The sequence below is a fragment of the Pyrgilauda ruficollis genome, unplaced genomic scaffold, assembly GCF_017590135.1.
Source record: "Pyrgilauda ruficollis isolate IOZ18807 unplaced genomic scaffold, ASM1759013v1 scaffold156, whole genome shotgun sequence".
In the NCBI taxonomy this organism is placed as follows: Eukaryota; Metazoa; Chordata; class Aves; order Passeriformes; family Passeridae; genus Pyrgilauda; species Pyrgilauda ruficollis.
In genome coordinates this window covers 299,555-317,666 of record NW_024514321.1, presented here as the reverse complement: position 1 = coordinate 317,666, position 18,112 = coordinate 299,555, and the positions used below count along the sequence as shown (strand labels likewise).

The 18,112-nt window shown below is 39.0% G+C and overlaps 1 protein-coding gene across 1 annotated transcript in view; it reads left to right on the top strand.

Moving 5' to 3' along the window:
* PRMT3 (protein arginine methyltransferase 3) overlaps positions 1 to 18,112 on the top strand; it is a 55,344-nt gene that overhangs the window by 16,342 nt on the left and 20,890 nt on the right. The window contains exons 9-12 of the mRNA XM_041461864.1: positions 2,570 to 2,669; positions 10,650 to 10,728; positions 15,604 to 15,791; positions 17,801 to 17,887. Of these exons, the coding sequence (XP_041317798.1) occupies positions 2,570 to 2,669; positions 10,650 to 10,728; positions 15,604 to 15,791; positions 17,801 to 17,887 (454 nt within the window). The remainder of the gene's footprint in view (positions 1 to 2,569; positions 2,670 to 10,649; positions 10,729 to 15,603; positions 15,792 to 17,800; positions 17,888 to 18,112) is intronic.

Sequence of the window (18,112 nt, the reverse complement as noted above, 5' to 3'; positions counted from 1 at the left end):
AAACTCTTGAATCTCATGGTCTAGACCCATCTCCTTGTTCATTTATCCACTCCACGTGTCACTGATTTGCCTGTGGAGGATATTTAGGGAGGCTGAGCGTATGCAAAAATCAAGCAATGACATCTGAAGACTTACAAAGGATTTCCTAGGATGAGGGAGGAGTAGTGTAAGTGTCCATATGCACTGTTGATAGCTGAAGCTATCAGCATGTATGTTTTTTCATTTAGGATGATTTTGTAAGAGCAGCTGTGAAAATAAAATCCAGGCAGATACTGAAGAATTTGGGAATGACAGGTTTTTTTGTGCAAGCTCAAGTGGCACAGAAGTAATGTTGTCTGTGGGGAATTTGTTAGATACCACTCACACATTGGTGGTGCAGCACTGCACACTTGGATGCTGTAAAATTACTAAAATATCTCCTTGGGAAAAGCACCAAGTGCATGTTTGACTGAAATACTTTTCTGGAACAAGAACTCATTCCTTAAAGAGAACCTTTCCTCTCAGTTCCTGACATCTTCAGAATAGTTGCAAATGTGAAATAGTGTTTTATATCTAATGTACTAGATTACAAATTTAGGGCTGTTATAACTTTCAACAAGTGCACAAAGTCCTTTGAGTGTTATTTATACTTAGGGGAGAGTGGATGTAACAGTCAATATGTATTATTCTTTGGGGAGGAGAAGGGCAGGCCTCTTAAGAAAAGCAATGAATCAAAACTCTTAAACTCTTAAGAGTGATGAATTGCCACTTGAAGTACACAGCAAGTAATCAGTAAGGCTGCACATTTATAAGTACTTTCTGCTATAAAAGGTGCAATTCACATTAAAGTCTGCAGTTCACATCAAAACAATTTATATTTGTCTGTTTAAAGCTACTTTTCTAAAGGAATAAAGCTGACAAAGTTGTAGTGGAATAACAAATATTTGTTGGAGCACTAAACAACTCTGTAGCTTAAAAAATGACTGTTGAGGCACACTTCCACCTGTGATTCAAGTGTGTGCTCATTGCTTTTGTCCTTCCCAGAATTCAGGTTAATTTCTAGCATGTTCATTACTGGAAACAGTGCAACCCATGTGTGTAAGTGAACCAGGATACATAGCTTGAGTAGCCTTAAAAGTAAACTTACTTTAAACTAAACTATTGCCTTTTCTTTTTCTTGCTGTAAATATTCCCTGTAAAATTTCTAGCACATGATTTCTAGCAAATTATTTTTGTCATTCATCACTGCTAAGCTAGAATAGAAAGTTGAAGTAGACTTCCTAAATAACATCTGTTTTTCCTACAATGTGTAATATTAGAATTGAAAACAAATATGTAGTGAATTAATCCTTTTCCTCTCTGTTGTTTTAAATCATGTCCTTGGATGTGGTCATTTAGAAAGTTATCTTTAGATCTCTTTTAGTCCTTAAATTATTGTTGTGGGTGGTAGCTCTTTAACATTTCTCACTTTGAACTTCTCATTTTGCTTCTGTTTAGACCATTAAATATGATATTAGTAATGAACTCCTATCCTCTAACAGAAGACTGTCTTGTGCAGAGGATTTAATTTGTCTTTGCAACAGCCCAAGTGTTCAAAGAGCCCTTTGACCTTTTCCTTTCCCTCTCTTCATACTGATCGTTCTTCCATTGTCTCTTAGGCTGAATTTTTAATGTCATTACTGGTCTGCATTGAAAGCCAGACAGAATGTAAGAGTAAGATATCAGGAGAGGGAGGGAAGGGGCAGAGATAAGGACTGCGGTGGGAAGATAAATTTCTGTGGTGAGAATACTTTTCTGCCCTCTGTAAGAACAGCCATGGTAATACTGATAAGTGCCAGAAAGACTAATATGGTTTGCCAAGAAGAAAAGCAGTACATTTCAAGCATTTACACACTTACTGATTTCACTATCCTGCAGTTCTTGTTTCAAAACCTGCAGTCCTGTCCCAGTCCCTGCCTCCTTACGCAGGATGGTTGTACCATGATGTGCATGTGAGCTAATCCCTGATCACTGCAGGTACTGAACGTTGCAGGTGCTTTTGCCCAGATCACAGTGGGGAGGGTGCCTTTACTGTGCAGTAACTGTAGTACTGATTTAGAGGGAAGCTCTGTTCTCAGTGACTTTGCAGCTGGTTTGGTTAAATAAAAAACCGAGTCATGCAAAACAGCTTTGTAAAAAGTTAATTTCCATTGCTTTCCTGGTGTGGTGAGTAGGCTCTGATTGCTGTGGAGGTCAGAGGAGGAGAAATGGAAACAAGCAACTTCTAAATAAAAGAGGACCAGCAGTTTTAAATTGTCTTCTTCTCTGTTTTCCTGGTTTCTGAAGCTTCCCTATTTGCATGCATGGCACGTTGGAGGTATACAGATGTACTGCCTGCCATCTTCTCCTGGCACTAAATCTGCGTTAATTTTTAGCTACTTGGAAACGTTCCCTCTGAAATAAAACTGAGGAATAGTACCTTCTAGTGTTTCTTGATTAGTTAAACCAAAAAATTTGTGAGGGGAAGAATGCGAAATATAGATGTCAGTATATCTCTCTTGACAGCGTAAATTGGAAATATAAACTAATTTGTTTATGTTTTGACTTGCAGATTAAATAAACTTGAAAAGATTATTACATTAGTCAAAGGAAGAATTGAGGAAGTTGATCTGCCTTTGGAAAAAGTGGACATAATTATATCTGAATGGATGGTAAGGTGCATGGCTTTTCTTTTCAAGTTATTTTCAGGAAAAAGATGTGTTTTATTTCATTTGAAAAGTTGGGTTTTTTTAACCAAAGCATCTATCATGGTTCCAGCGGTGTCTTTGACAATGTCACAATGGGATGGCAGTCCTGATTATGTGGTACTTGGACACAGTTCCTGGTCCCTCTTGTTCAAGCTCTTTCAAGTCAAGCTTCTCTTAAGTACAGTTGAGCTGCTCTAGGTGCAGCAAGTTTCTGTTATGAAGTTGGTTTGGAAATCTATAAAGCACTCAGTCATACTGTTGTGGCTGCTCAGGTGAAAGTAATGGAGAAATATTGTATTAGTCATCTAGCCAGCTCATTCTGATGGGTAAAATACCTTCAGTCTGCAAATTTCAGCTAAGGACTCTCCTGACAGTGCAGGAAAGGTGATAAGGAGGGCTCCTTTCCAGAGGTGCTGCCTCTGGAAATCTGCAAATACTGGGAGAGGTTGAAAACAGCATTGCTTTTCATTGCTGGGTTTCAGCATGACAGTAAAAACACTGATTCAAAAGTACAAAAGAAGTGTGATGGACAGCAGTGTCTAAATGAGCCATCTCCTGGAATCCATGGGATTTCAGCTGTTGGCCTGTTACCTTTTTTGTGTGGTGGCCAGTAATTGTGTCACACCTGTCCTTGCTACTTGCCATTAATCCTAATGAAGAAATCTGTGTTACAAAACCCAGTGCCAGCCTGAGTTTCATAGTGATGTAGGAATGCCTATTCCCTATCAAAAATGTGGTAGGAAACATCTCTTTGAGCTGTTGTTTTTTGTGAACTTCTGCTATTCAGTATCCTCATATCACAGGCCTTCAAAAAGCACTTCAAAGCACAGGTTTTCTTCATGTTATTTCCAGCTGCTGGGACTTAAAAATTCCTTCCTGCCTGAAATTTAAGATCAGGAATAAAAGCTTATATTCAGTGTTACTTGTTTCTTTGTGGGGTTTGTTTCTTTTTTTAACAAACTGTGGCTCTTCTGTTATATGCAGTAGCCTTTGGTGGGGATGTCATGCACTCACTGTGGATCCATATGTATCTACCTGTTTTTCAGGGAAAGACGAAAATAAATTGATTTGCCTTTTTTGTATATATTTGTCTAATATTACATGTGTCAGTGAACTAGAAATTAGAAATCTGCAGTTTTTACTCCACTGCTGTGATGTACATTATTTGAAGCATGAGCTTAATTTAGTGTTGAGCTCACTAGTTTCAAGGATAGTTTAAGCCATTGGTTTAAACCAGTGATTTAAAAACAGCACATTATGGTTGGCGATTTCTGACAGTATGGTGGCTTCACTAGAAATGTAATTATAGTTTTTTCAGAGAAACTTCTGATCAGCTGCCTAATATGTGCACCAAAATTAATGTTCCCAAAATCACATTCCTCCTTCTGGAGCCCAAGATTTGGTTTTAAAGGGAACCCGGACAGGTGAGCTGAATTCATGTTGTAAATCAGTGCCTCTAAGATGAACTAAAGGATTTCAAGACTCAGCTCTTGTAAGAAATGAAGTATTGAATGTTGGATATATTTCTTTTGTGTGCTAATTTACCTTTTTTATGTCAAAATTGCATAGCCATATGCACTTCAGTTAATTAGGTATTCTAAATATTTAGGAATGTTAGGATTTTTATAGGTTACTGCATGACAGAGATAAAGAGGACAATGAAGTGGAAGTAAGATTGATAGCTGGACAGTATACACAATGTTCCACCACTGTCCAGAAAGGAATATTACGTTTTCTAATGCAGATGAAGATTCTTCTTTGTCTGGCTTTCTTTTGTGAATTTGCTTTTTCATTTCCTTCCCTACATGATACAGTGTGAAATCAGTTCTTAATATGTGAACATGAGAGTGAAAAATAATTCATTATGTCAGATTTTGCCTTTTTATGCAGAGAATCTGTATGGACTGGCAGGAAAATTTTCATGGTTTTTTTTGTAACAAAAATGTGAAAAGTTGCTCTTTCTGTTCAGAAAACAAACTGCTTTTAGTTTAGTGAATATCAAACCTTTGGTGGAGCCATAGCTTTGTTTTGCTTGGTGCAGAATGCTGCTAAAGACCAGTACACAATAAGCTTCTTTTTGTAGAGCTGTGTCTGGAACATCAGAGAATTAAAAACAAGTATGAGGCAAGAGAGAGGAAAAATACTGCACTCTCCCAGGATTGTTTGTAGATTAGGCTTTCTGAAAAAGCTGTCACTAGAGCAGTGTCTTGTAAAAGCTACAGCATTGCATTATGAGCATCTCAGTGTGATGGTTTCTGATGATCATTTACTTAATTGCAGAAGTGACCTATGACTGCCACAAACTGCTTGCTCTTCTTCCATCTCTTTCATTTATAAATTTGTTGCCTTAAATTATGGGAAAATGGGAGAAGCATCTTAAATATTACACAGTGGGCAGATGTGTGTGAATGCATGTGTGTCTGTGTAGAAATTTGTATTTCAAATGCATATTTACCATCTTCTAAAATAATACTTTCCCAATTTAAATTCCTCTGGATATGTTTTTGTCATATTCCAAGTTTAGAGGCAGATTGAAGAGCAGCTGTATCTTCAGTGGTTTTATTTAGGCCTGTGAAAGAAATCAGCAGTGAACATGTTTGTAATGTTCTAAATTCAGCTTGTGACGTCTGAAGTTTGTGTGTTTGACAATGTCAGCATCAGACCAGGACATTTCTGTGATTGTGTTCAATTTAACCCAGCGTGTAAAACACAGAGGAAGGCAGTGGGAGGTGTGAAGAGCTGTGAGCTGTTCTCTTGGTGTCCAGAAGGCAGGTTGCTGAAGATTGAGGGCCCCTTGGACTTCCAGAGGCCCAGATGAAGCTGTTCAGACTTTCACTCCGGGGACAGCTGGACACTGTTTTTAGGAAAACTTCAGTGAAGTCTGCAGCCTGACAGAAGGGACTTGCTGTGTGCTGTGAGCCAGGAGCGCAAGGGAGAGCGGATGGGCTGACGGGCCACTTCACCCAGTGAACCACATTGCCTTGAGAAAGAGTACAAGAGCCAGGTCTGTGCTAATAACCAGACAGATTCTCTAATGAGAAAGTCTGTCAGTACTTGGAGAAAGGTTTTTGGATGTAAGAATGAGAGGATTTTATATAAAATACCACTGCTGACCTTACTTTTGTGTCAGTGTCCAGGACTGTTTGGTTTGTATCAGGGCTGCAAGCTTCTGATGCATCATCCTGCCTGCCTGCCTAGAGCTCTGATACGTGAAACCTTTAAAAACCTTAATTTGTGTAAGTAAAGATTTGTGTACTCGTGCCAGGCTCTCACATTTTGTTACTTGTCTGCTTGTATCATAAGTCACCTGCAGATAAATCCCTTACTTCTTATTCAGGGTGTAGACTTAGATGTATTCTTGTGCAGGAAAATATGACATACAAAAGTGACTGAATTATTGCTCCCATATTTAGGTAGGGTAATTGTAAACTTCATAGGCTGCTTATTGAAAAGATGAGTGCAGAAAGAAACAAAATGTATGCAATGCTTTTCTGGAATGTTCTTGCGCAGCTGCATCTGTGTGCAAATTTTCCTTGCCATCAGTATTGTTTTTGCTTCGTTTCTCTAGCTAAAACTGTAAAGCTAAAGGTTGCTAGTTTTAGTCACTTGAGCATGTCTGCATTTCTTGTTTGTAAGGGGGCTCTACTGTGAGAGATAATTGCCTGAGATGGTTATCTCGAATACAATGTTAATGTACAAGATGTACTCATAAATTGGGGTTTTTTTAAATGCAGTGCTTTGTGGTACTGAATATGCAGCAGAGTTATACAGGGTAAAACTGGGGAAGAGATGGACTGTCAGATGAAAATACACTTAGGATACAACCCAGTACTTGTCTTTTGATCGTGTCTTTGGTCAGGTAGCTAATGTTTTCTTTTCTCCTTTTTCTTCTCTTTCTTTGTATTTCTTTCTTTTTTAAAAAAATAATTTTGAAATTACATGAGGATGGGCTGTGAACAGAGGCATTCAAGATCTAGGGAAAAGGAAGTGAGCATGTCTGAAACACTGGAAACCATCTTCTCTCTCCTTCCTCCTTTCCCCTATTTCTGTGAGAGATACACAGTTATTTCCTTGCATGATTTTTTTTTTTTTTTTGTCAACACTAGTAGTGGGGATTACATTTCTGCTCTTCACATCTTCCCGTTTGATGTTCTTACTTTTATTGGTTTAAGGAAACAACAGGGTGTGCATAATGACAAAGTCATGCTGTGATGCTGAAATTTTTGAGCTTGCTCTGTCAGTAATGAATTACTTCCTCTTTTTTTTTAAATTAAAATGTACATGAAAGATCAGCATGAAGGCAAACTTGGCATGTGGGAGATGGTGCTGCAGCAGAGCATGCTGAAGCATTTATGTGTAGCTGTTGCTTGTCATTTAAGTGTGCTGCAGGTTTGGAGGGAATTTTGTAAAACAAAATGTATTTTTTCATGACATGGAGTGGGCCACATCAGTTTTGTGCATTTGTTAATGGCAGATTAAATGCTGTGTTAGAGATCAGAATCTGTTGTCCAGTCTGTGTTGCGTACCTTCTGTAACTTGCTTTATTGTGTAGGCCAGTGGAAATCTTGTAGTTGAAAACTTCAGTTTGAGACAATAATGCACTTTTTTGTACCACGAGGGATTAAGAAAGATAAAGTCAGCTCTCTGGGCCAGTGGTTTGATAGCTGTTTTTCATCTCATTAAGTGTTCAGTATTGGGCCTTACTGAATCTGGAGAACCAGACCAGGTGCAGTAATGTTATAGAAAATAATAAAATGCATCTTTGATAGCAAGTGGAGGGGAAACACAGTGTTTATTCAAGCAGGTAAACAATGCTTCCAAAATCTATCTTTACGCAGGTTTTTTCAGCTGTACCAACAATTCTGCTAATTCTTGCTGTTGTAAACTTGCTAATCCACTTTTTGATGCTTTTAAATAATTTAAACTCTTCTTCTCTACAAAGATTATCATGTAAATACTGAAACACTAAAGCTAAAAGAACTTCAATACTTATATTTTGATCAGTTGGTGAAATATTTTTATGTAGCTTTGAATTAAAATGAAGATGAATACAACAGTCTGTAGTATATTTGAATATTAGGGGAAAAATTAACAATGCAGAATATTAAGGCATCAAAGATCTAGGAGCCTTTTATAATTCTGTGAGGAACACAGAATACAGATATAAAGGATATATAAGAAATGTAGCAATATTCACATTCCTAATGGATTCAGGGGACTCAGTGGGTGTTTCCTTGGGCAGAACAGTGTGCTTGAACAGAGTTACTCACTGTGCTGGGTATTTCTGTTCCTGCCACATCTGTTTATATGGGGCTTTGTTGTTAGCTGGAGAACATTTCCTTTCAGCTTTGCATACAAAAAAATAAGGAGTTTACGTTCCTCCTGAGAAGGAAATGGCCAGCTTTTTAGTAGAAAAACATGTCATGGGACAGCATAAAATTTCAGGTGTTCTGTGCATTCAGGTTGTCTTTAAGAGAGAATGTCACCTTTTATGTGTTTTAGTTTAGCCACTATCAAGATTGTACTAGTGATATGCAGCTCACAGATTTGTATCATAGAGATCTCTTTGCAGGGATTGATTTTGAGGATGTCACTACATGCTTAAGAAAAAATAAACCCTTGACCATTTTTGAGGGCAAAGCAAGAGTTCTCCGCAGCATCCCAGGGAAAAATGTCAGGTGTAATTCTCTTTCCAGAAGGCTCCCCTACAGGTGGGGCAGCAGGCTGTGAAATTGCATTCTGACTTACACTACAGATGATCACAGCACACTGAGCAGAATGTTTTGGTGTAAGTAGTAAATTACTTGATTCAGTAGCATTGATGGTTTCTGTAACTTACGGGAATGCTATAATGAATGAGGGGGAAAGAAAACCGGGAGTAGGGGGAGAACCAGCAGTGTCAGAGTGGAAAGGTCAGGGAAAGAATGGTGAGAATTTCTCTGTATTTCTCCCGAGAGAGTGTTTTCCAGCTGTACTCCTTGCGCAGGTTGGCAGGCATACTTAGTGGGCAGAAAGAAGGAACTGAAGAGCTAATCCATAAAGATGTCACTTCGTGAATTACTGACTCTTGCTAGTGACTAGTCTTCAATATGTCCTAGAGGTTACCTTTAAAATACTGTGAAAACAACTAATTTTCAGTTAAAGGCATCTAAAAATACTTTTTGTGAGCTAAACATATTTTATTTTTAAGCCATAACCATATAAAAAAGAAGGCTGTGGTTCCATGCTGTGCTTTCGGCTTGCTGTGGGCATCAAATTATTCCTGCCTGATGCAACTGGAGCTCCAGGCCTTTTCAGCTGTTCAGCAAAGCTTACTAACAACCCCATTGCTCACAAAACAGTAGTCTTCCTTCTGGGACTTATTCTAAGGATGTACGGAAGTTGGACAGTAAAGTAGAAGAACAGGCAAGATTGGGAAGAAGAGTTTTCAGTGAAGCACTATTACCTGAAGAAACAGATTGATAAAATGACATGGCCATTATTTTCACACTGTGTTCTCTTTGAATACAAATATGTCATGCTTCAAGTTCCTTGGGTTTTCAGTTTGTTTTTTTTTTTTTTGTTCTGAAGGCTGCAGAAAATGGCACTTACAACAATTCTGAAGTTTAGGCATTTTTTTTAAGATCATTGCGCCCATCCCAGCACTTCAAAGTCCAGCACTAAACCATTCCCAGGTGTCACATTCACATGATCCCTGCAGGGCTGCCCTGGGCAAGCCTGGTCCAGTGCTTGGTAACCATTTCAGTGAAGAAGTTTTTCCTAACATCCAATCTGAAACTTCCCTGCTGCAGCTTGCTAGCTTTTTCTTGTGGTAAATTACTGCTGACTGGGCTTGTAGGACTGCAGCTCCAAAGTCTGAACTTCAGTTGTCCATTTTGTTCTTGCCAACTAAATCAAGCCATATGGCTAAGCTGTGTTTTAAGTGAAATGAAAATGAGGTTGCTAAATGAAAATTCAAAACCTTTATTGGTGTTTGTCTTAATTGATTTGGTGTTGTGAGGATGTAGGTGAAATATGTTACAGTATTGAGTAACAATGATGCTCAAACATGGAGGATAGGAATGGTATAAAATCAGTATATCAATGGGAAAAAAAGGGCTGTATATCTCATAAATGTGCAGTTTGTTTAGAAGTAGTTGAGAAAGGGGATGTTCTCTGTAAGAGGCTAATTTTATTTGATACTTCTCTTTGAGTTTTTTAGTATCTCAAATATTCAAATAAGGGCTATTTCCCTGTTTCAGCAAATGACTCACTGAAGTTTACAATAAATTATTCTAAACACCAATAGCAGTATCCTATGCCGTAAAATTAATTCCAACACAAAAAAGCCCTGTGCAAATCTAGTTGTTACCATTTTTGTCCTGGAAATTTTGCAAGTCTGGGTGCTGCTAAATGATGTAGAACACCCAGAGAACCAATGTTTGGTACATAATTTATTTCCACCTCTCTTAGTGAGCACTGCCGAGGGTGATACAGGGCACCATGAGGTTGCAAATATAAAGAAACAAAGATGCATTCCATTTGGCCTTTCTCTGACAATATTTTCAGTGTTACTTGCAGATCTGAAGGGGAAGGGCTTTTTTTTTTAATTTTTAATTTTTATTTTTCTTGGAACCTCACAGTTATTACTAAAAAATCAATACATGCAGCTTTTCACTTGCTTTGAGTTGAATTCAATTTCTTTCGTTGTTATAGGACTCTTGTTGGGTAATTGTTGGTGTAGATGGTGTTTTTATTTTTTCTGTGTGCTACATACTTGCAGTTTGGGAAATTAAAGATGATACTTTATATAAAAAGTTTTGAAGTGACAGTGCTGCTGTTGTAAAACTCTCTGGGTGTATGCGCTTGTAATGTTCTTAAACTCTGTTGATAAAACTTCTCTGCAGAATGACTAAGTATAAGAAACACAATGATTTCTAAATTCTTTCCCTTTTCTGTAAACAGGGTTATTTCCTTCTCTTTGAGTCAATGCTGGATTCTGTCATCTATGCAAAGGACAAGTACCTGGCAGAGGGAGGCTCAGGTTGGTGCTCAGTTCTTTTAATAAATTTACCTCTGGGGGGAAGCTAAATGAACTCAGAGACTTAGAATAAGCTATGCATGGATGAGAAAGTTGCCAGTCTTGGTGAAAAATGTTTCCATTAGTAGGAGCTTCAAGGCATTAATTTACTGTATGGGCAGTAGGAGAACATTAGACAGGGTACCAAGGTCTCAAGTTAATGGTGTTTTTAAGAATAGAGGGGGCTATTTATTCTTAAGTACAGACTAAATTTTTCCTCCCTATTTCTTCCCACACATATGGGCATTTGTTTTCCCCCCCTGAAATCCAAGTTTCTGCATAACTATGAGCAGAGGAATATAAGCTTTATCCTGTAAGATGTGATGCTGTTTGAGTGAGCTACTGTGAATTAGAGGAAAAGTGGATAGGGTGTTTTCCTGGGGGAGGGAAGTTGTGTGGGGAACACATAGTTTCAAACATGTGAAATAACAAATGGAATTATACCGTTTCAGTTCAGCATTTTTATTCTGGTGGTAATATGCTCTTTGTTTTTATGGCTTGAGGGGAGGGTTGTGACAAAACAAAAGCGTTTTCTTTGGAGTTCTTTTACCCATATAAGTAGCTTAGATAGTGTTATCTTAAGCAGTGTTTAAATGCATGTGTTTATTCCCCATGTGATGCAGTTTTGTGCATGAGTTCTGCATGTGCTTAATTCCTTTGTCAGTATTGTATTTCATATTGACCTTTTCAATTGAAGTCATCAGTCCGAGGTTTTTTCCCCCTTTTGTGCTAACCATGCACACAGCTTCACTACAGTGACCTAATGATTGGATTAATGACTGTGTCACAGTGCTTGCTGCAACGCTTCCCTCTGGTTGCAGTGAGTTTTTGTATACCAGAGTGCCGCAGGAAAAATGGAGTTTATGCAGTTGTTCACAAAGCTGAATATACAAGCAAAAGATGTCTTAGAATATTTATTTAGTAGCCACTTGAGCAATGTGAGCTCAAGAGCTTTTTTGTTTTCAGCAATGTAGAATAGTCCAGCCACATTAGGAGCATATGTGTGTACTCTGTGTAGATATGTGTTGATAATTTTATACTGCAATACAATTAAATCCAGGGACATTCCCTAAAATCATAAGGAAACATTTTATGTTTAGCTACTACTTCCAAAGCCTTCTGAAAAGGGCCAGAAATTACTGACCTCTGTTTAAACTGTATTGTTGGTCAGTTTGTTCTTGGTTTGTAACTCCCAGAGATTCCTTTGAGAAATGGGGTGTCCCGATTCTGCAGTACACTCATCCTTTGAGGTCTGACAATGGTCTTGGGCTCTCCTTTGATTTGTGACAAAGCACACAGTGTTGTACAGGCACCAATGGGATTTTCAGTTCTTCCAACAGTTTCATTAAGGTGCTTGCAGTTGGTGTTCCTCTGCCAGCTTTTCCAGCAGGTGAAAGGACGTGCCCTGCGTCCGTGAGAAGGCTGCTCAGCAGCACAGACTCTTCTGCAGCACAGCTGACTTGCACATCCAAATCCAGATGAGCCAGAACTAAGAGTTCCCTCTGAGGTGAAGCCTTACCAGAGAAACTCCTGAATCTGCTTAATTTTGTCTAAAGCCACTTGGTACTACTGAGCCCAAGATCATCATTACAGAGAATGTTTGAAAGCTGAAAAAAGCAATAGCAGCAGCTGCAATTTGACCAGATCTTTCAGTGACTGAGCCAGGAATATAATCCAGTTTTCCAGATATGTGTTCAGTCAGTCATATCGTCATTACTTCAGTTCAGCCCATTGCCATGCTGGGGTGGATTGTGCCAAACTGTCTAGGGTAATGTGTACAGTATAGAATAGCTTTGTTTGGGAACATAACATTTTTGCTGCCCAGGGCCCATCTGTTTGTTCTTTTGAGCTGTTGCTCAAGTATAGATTTTTTCACGCACTTGAGTCCAGTTCGCATTGTCGAGGGGTGACAAAGGTAAGGAAGGTGTCGTTCAAAACGTCACACATCCAAACCGTGGTGCTCCTTCACATCAAAATGATGATGGTATTCGCGTGGAGTTATTGCTGTGTATCTGGAGGATTGTCTTCCCCTTCAGCATCCTGAAGTTTGTGAGGTATTGTTGTGGGCTGAAGGATTCCCCATCATGTTCTCCCCACCACGTGGGCTCTTCTGGTGACGGATGGCTTGTGGGCGCTGAGTCGAGAAGGACACAGATGGTCAAAGCCATGAATCTGGGAGAGCTTGGAGGAGTGTGTGCTCTTGTCCAATCAGCATTTTGCTCATTTCACCTGTGTGAAGGAATAATTACTGAATTATAGGCTTAATGGGGAAAAAAATGACAAGTCTGTCAGGATTGCACAGGAAAGTGTTACAGAAAGAGCAGAGGATTTCCAGGCAAATCAAGGGTAATGGGGAAATGGCAAATGCAGTGCTTTTAAATATGTACAAAACTCCACAGTGTTTAGATGATTCAGACAGCATTGCTTACATTTTCAGTCAAATCTCAGTACAGTGTGTAGGACATGGGTGGGTCTGTAAATTAATGGATCTCTGTAGTCTTCTGCCTGAGCCCTGTTGGTGGAACACGGATTTGTTTTTGTGAAGGCCGAATAGACATTGTCTACTTTTGCTGCTATTAATAGTAAAAATGCAGATTAAATTGGAGCATTTTGTGTTTACATTTTCCCTCGTTCTTAAGCACATTGTATAATCGGTCATGAGTTCCACTGCTGATTTAAGGATTTGCTCTAAGAACAAAGATGTAATAAAAACTGATTATGATCCAGTTCAAATATTTTATGCTTGATAGAGGTGATTAAATTTCTCTTTGGTTTACAGAATGTCCCAGAAATTTAGGCTAGTCAGAGGAAGGAAGTTTATAAAGTAGTTAATCACATATTGTTGTGGATTTAATTTTCATTTCCAGTGGCACTACAATGCTCCTTTGTGTTCTGTGACCAAGGACTGCCAGTCTTCTCATCCCTCTTCTCACCGTATCATTGCATCCTATGAAACCCATTCCCCTAACAAATAATCCCTCTAAGGCTCTTATCCCTTGCATTTGTTGTTTGTATCACACTGTCTTTTAATTTTTGGACCATCAGTGGTTGCTGTTGAAGGTGTGAATGCTGTGAGGCAAAACCAAGTGTTGTACGTACACACTGTTAAACAGCAGTGGGAAAGCTTGCAGAAACAGTCTTCACTGAGTAGTGGCTCCAGAAACTACCTGCAGATACTCCCACCACCACAGATGGTGATGTTTTGTGCTTGTGTGACAACTGTCAGGTGTGCTGGAACCAAGTGATGATTTGTTTTGGACAGGACAGTTTAACTGTCTTCCTGTCAGGATTCTTATCAAACTGTCTTTGTACTGCTGAGTGAGGTGTAGGCTGTTCCTGGAGACACCTTCTGCTCCAATTTCCTCAGCTGCAAAGTAGGGGTGATGATAGTTTACCAATGGGGTTCCAATTTCAGCTTGTTGATAATTATTTATTCTGCATTAAATAGTCAGCAAGTGAGAAAAATTTCCGTGTACTTACTTTAATGTCTTCAGAGAACAATAAAAAACTTATTTAGAGAATGTTATTGTTTACAATCACTATTTATAAGAATATTTCCTTTGACCTAAAACTGTTCTCAATGTATGAAAGGTCTAATTTCAATTTGATGCCTCTGTCTTCAGTATTTTGCAAGGCAGAAAATACTGCTTTTCTGACCTACCGTGCTATACCAATGATTTATTCATTTTGATAAACTGTAATTTCAAGAAAAGCTGAAGAAAAAATTAATTTTACAGTTCATCAGATTCTGGGGAGGAAGAGAAAAACTTGGCTTCAGTTTTATTAACACTGCCTCTTTCATGTATTAATATAAAATAAAATTAAATTAAATAGGGTGTTTTAGTTGACTTTTTTTTTTTTAAATCAGGTCAAGAATTCAATGTATATGACTTTAGTGGCTTTAAAACTCTAAATAACAAAACATGGGAATTTCTTTGTAAAAAGAAACCTAGCTCAAGATATAAATTGAGCTTCTTTTACTATTTGTTAGGGTTATAGACAGCCATGTACACAGCAGCTGTTCTTTTTGGGTTTTCCAGTCAGGTGAGATTGCCAAGAGATTGACTGACTTTGTTGGCAGCTGTTGAAAAGGCAAATGTCAGTCTTCCACTACTATTTGTAAAAGCTGTAAATAGTTGCTTGTTCTGAAGGTGTTATTGGGAGAAGAAAAAGCACAAATGTGAAAATAGTGTAAAATGATAATGATAGCTTTATCCTGAAAGTGGGAGGGAAGGAATCCATTAGGTTCTCTTCTGTCTGTTGGAACACTTCCAACTCTTCAGATGCAGACAGAAAAGTTATTTCCAGTACCCAGAAATCATTTTTTAGGTTGTAAGGTAGGGATCAGCCAGAACTGATAGCAAACAGGGATTAAACTCTTGAGTAAGAATATATGTTTTTTTCTGAAAATAAGGCCTTTTCACAGAGGTTTCCTGTTATTACAAAGCCCTTTCCTGAATTTCTGTTTGGGTGTCTGTCTACTGTTATGGAATATATTTTAGGTTAGTCTCTGTACAGAAGCCAGAAGAGGCTGTTCCAAATTATTTTCTTCAGACATCAAGTTTGCAATCATTTCCTGGTAGTAGGATGCAACTACAAAGATATTTTGTTATGAATAGAAAATACCAGACTAGTGTGTGAAAATTAAATTTTTATGTGTAGCCTCTTCTGTGGACAAATGGGACTCTAGAAAGTAAAGCAGCAGAAAAAATGTCTTGTGCAAGAGCTAAAAAAAGTTATTTTTTTATTCTTTTGAGATGTTATCACTTTTAGACAAAGGAGTAAAAAAATCCTTTGTGTGTAAAATAAAATTTCACTACTCTATTTCTATTGTTACAGTTTATCCTGACTTGTGCACCATCAGTCTGGTAGCTGTTGGGGATATGAATAAACATGTGGACAAGCTGCTTTTCTGGGAAGATGTGTACGGCTTTGACATGTCTTGTATGAAGAAAGCTGTCATTCCAGAAGCTGTTGTGGAGGTGCTGGATCCAAACACACTGATATCTGCAGCCAGTGTCATTAAGGTACCATATTGCTTAATGCTTAGGAGGCATATGAGAATTTTCCTTGGTTTATGGAGGAGGGGCAAAAATTCACTTGGCACACACAAAGTTTGGCATTTTCAAAATTATAAAAATGTAGAAAGGTTCATGCTGCTAAGACTGGAAGGTTTGTATTAATTGCTTTTTTACCAAGTTTGAGCTTTTAGTAAGGTAATTTTCCCATATTTAGCCTGTTCTGTTCTATGATTTCTTCTCTCCAAAGCCAAATTTATTTTGGCAATGCTCTACTGGTAGCATTGCTTGCATATCCCTTTCTAATCCATGCTGTCATGAGCAGTCACTGTCCAGCTCAGATGTAGGGGCTTATCACATTTTGTCATCGTGCAGCATGTAGCATAACTGTTGTGCTGAATGGCTTTATACTCATTTGTTCTCATTTAGCCATCATGGTTTTAAAAATAACTTAAAATCAATGGGATGTGCTTGTTTGCTGGAGTTACAGTACAAAGTAGTAAAATTAATGAGTTGAGGAACAGTGGCATTATAGGTAAATTGTTTTAATCAATAGCTATCCCACAGAACAAATGGATTATATTTTGTAGGGAAAGTTTAAAAATGTTCCCATTCATCATTATGATTATTACGGAAGGTACTTTGGTGTGTTTGCTCACATCAGGTGCTGCTTGTTCTATATAGTTCATAATGTAACTTTATAGGAAGCAAAACATTCCCTAAAGAAAAACAGGGCAGCATGAAAATTCATAAAAGACTTTAGGTTAAAGATCATCCAGTTCCAGCTCCCTGCTGTGGGCAGGGACACCTTCCACTATCCCAGGCTGCTCAGACCTCCCTCCAATCCAGCCTTGAACAATTCCAGGGATGGGGCAGCCACAGCTTCCCTGGACAGCCTGTGCAGGGCTTCACCACCCTACAGTAAAGAATTTCTTCCTAATATCAAATCTAAACCCGCTGTCTTTTAGTTTGGATCCATTCCCCCTTGCCACTCCACGCTCTTTGAAAAAGTCTCTCTCCATCTTTCTTGCAGGCTCCATTCAGTTGCTGGAAGGCCACATGTGGGTCACTCCAAAGCCTTTCTGTTTTCCAGGCTGGCCAATCCCAATTCTCTCAGCCCTTCCCGACAGGAGAGGTGCTGCATTACCTTGGTGGCCTCCTCTGGACTCACTCCGAACAGCTCCATGTCCCTCTTGTGCTGAGGACCTCAGAGCTGGATGTGAAATCCTGCAGAGAGAAGGGAAGAATAACCCCATGTACCCACGGAGGCTGGGGACCTCCTGGCTGGAAAGCAGCTTTGCAGAGAGGAATTTGAGGGTTCTGGTTGACACCAAGCTGACCATGAGCCAGTAAAACACACCCTTGTGGCAGAGGCAGCCAGCAGCCTTCTGGGCTGCATTAGGAAGATGATTTATCACCAGCAGCCCAAGAGAGATGCATCTTCTCTTGTACCCCAGGGAGATGAATTCTGGAGTGCCCTGTCCAGTCGCAGGTTCCCCACCCACAGCAGGAGTGAGATGACTGTCCTGGAGTGAGTCCAGTGAAAGACTGCAGAGGGGATTCTCCAAAGGTCTTTTTCAACCTCAGTTATTCTGAGATGGATACAAAGCCAATCTGGCAAATCAAAACTCCCTGGTTTTAACCCACACTAGTTTGATGCTGTAGTTTACCATGTGACTACATGAACAAGGGGTAAAACTGGTCAAGATGCCTGTGAAAGCTGCTTACTCTCAACAAGGGGCAGCTGCCATCAAGAAGCAACTTCCCTGAACAGAATGTGTAGTTCCATACCACTACACTCTGTTTATTCAGACGTGTGAGGAAGAGGAGTTTCAGGTGTTTTGTCACATGGCATTAGGTAGTTTTTTAGTCTCTTCCCGTTTTTTGGAAAGCTGAAAGAGTATTGCCTTATAAAAGTTGTCTCATAATGAGAACAACTGAACAGCCTTTGTCTAAAGGGAGGTCTTAATTGACATTCCTCACTGTTACTGACAGAATTTTATTACCCTTTTTGACAGCATATCGACTGCAACACTGCATCCACTCCAGACTTGGAATTCTCTTCAGATTTCACCCTGAGCATTACAATGAGCACACAGTGTACGGTAAGACAATTGCAGTTTCTTCATACATGGTCGGTATTACATTGGACTAAAACAATCCATTAATTATCTTTCATTTATCATCAGTCCTTGCCTTGAAACATTCATTTCAGTACAGAGTGTCAGCTCTGCAGTACAGAGGTGTCAGCTCTTTCTGTGAAGAGAGATGGATGTAATACTCCAGTAATGGTGTTATGGGGTAATGCAGGTAGGTGAGGAAAGGGAAGG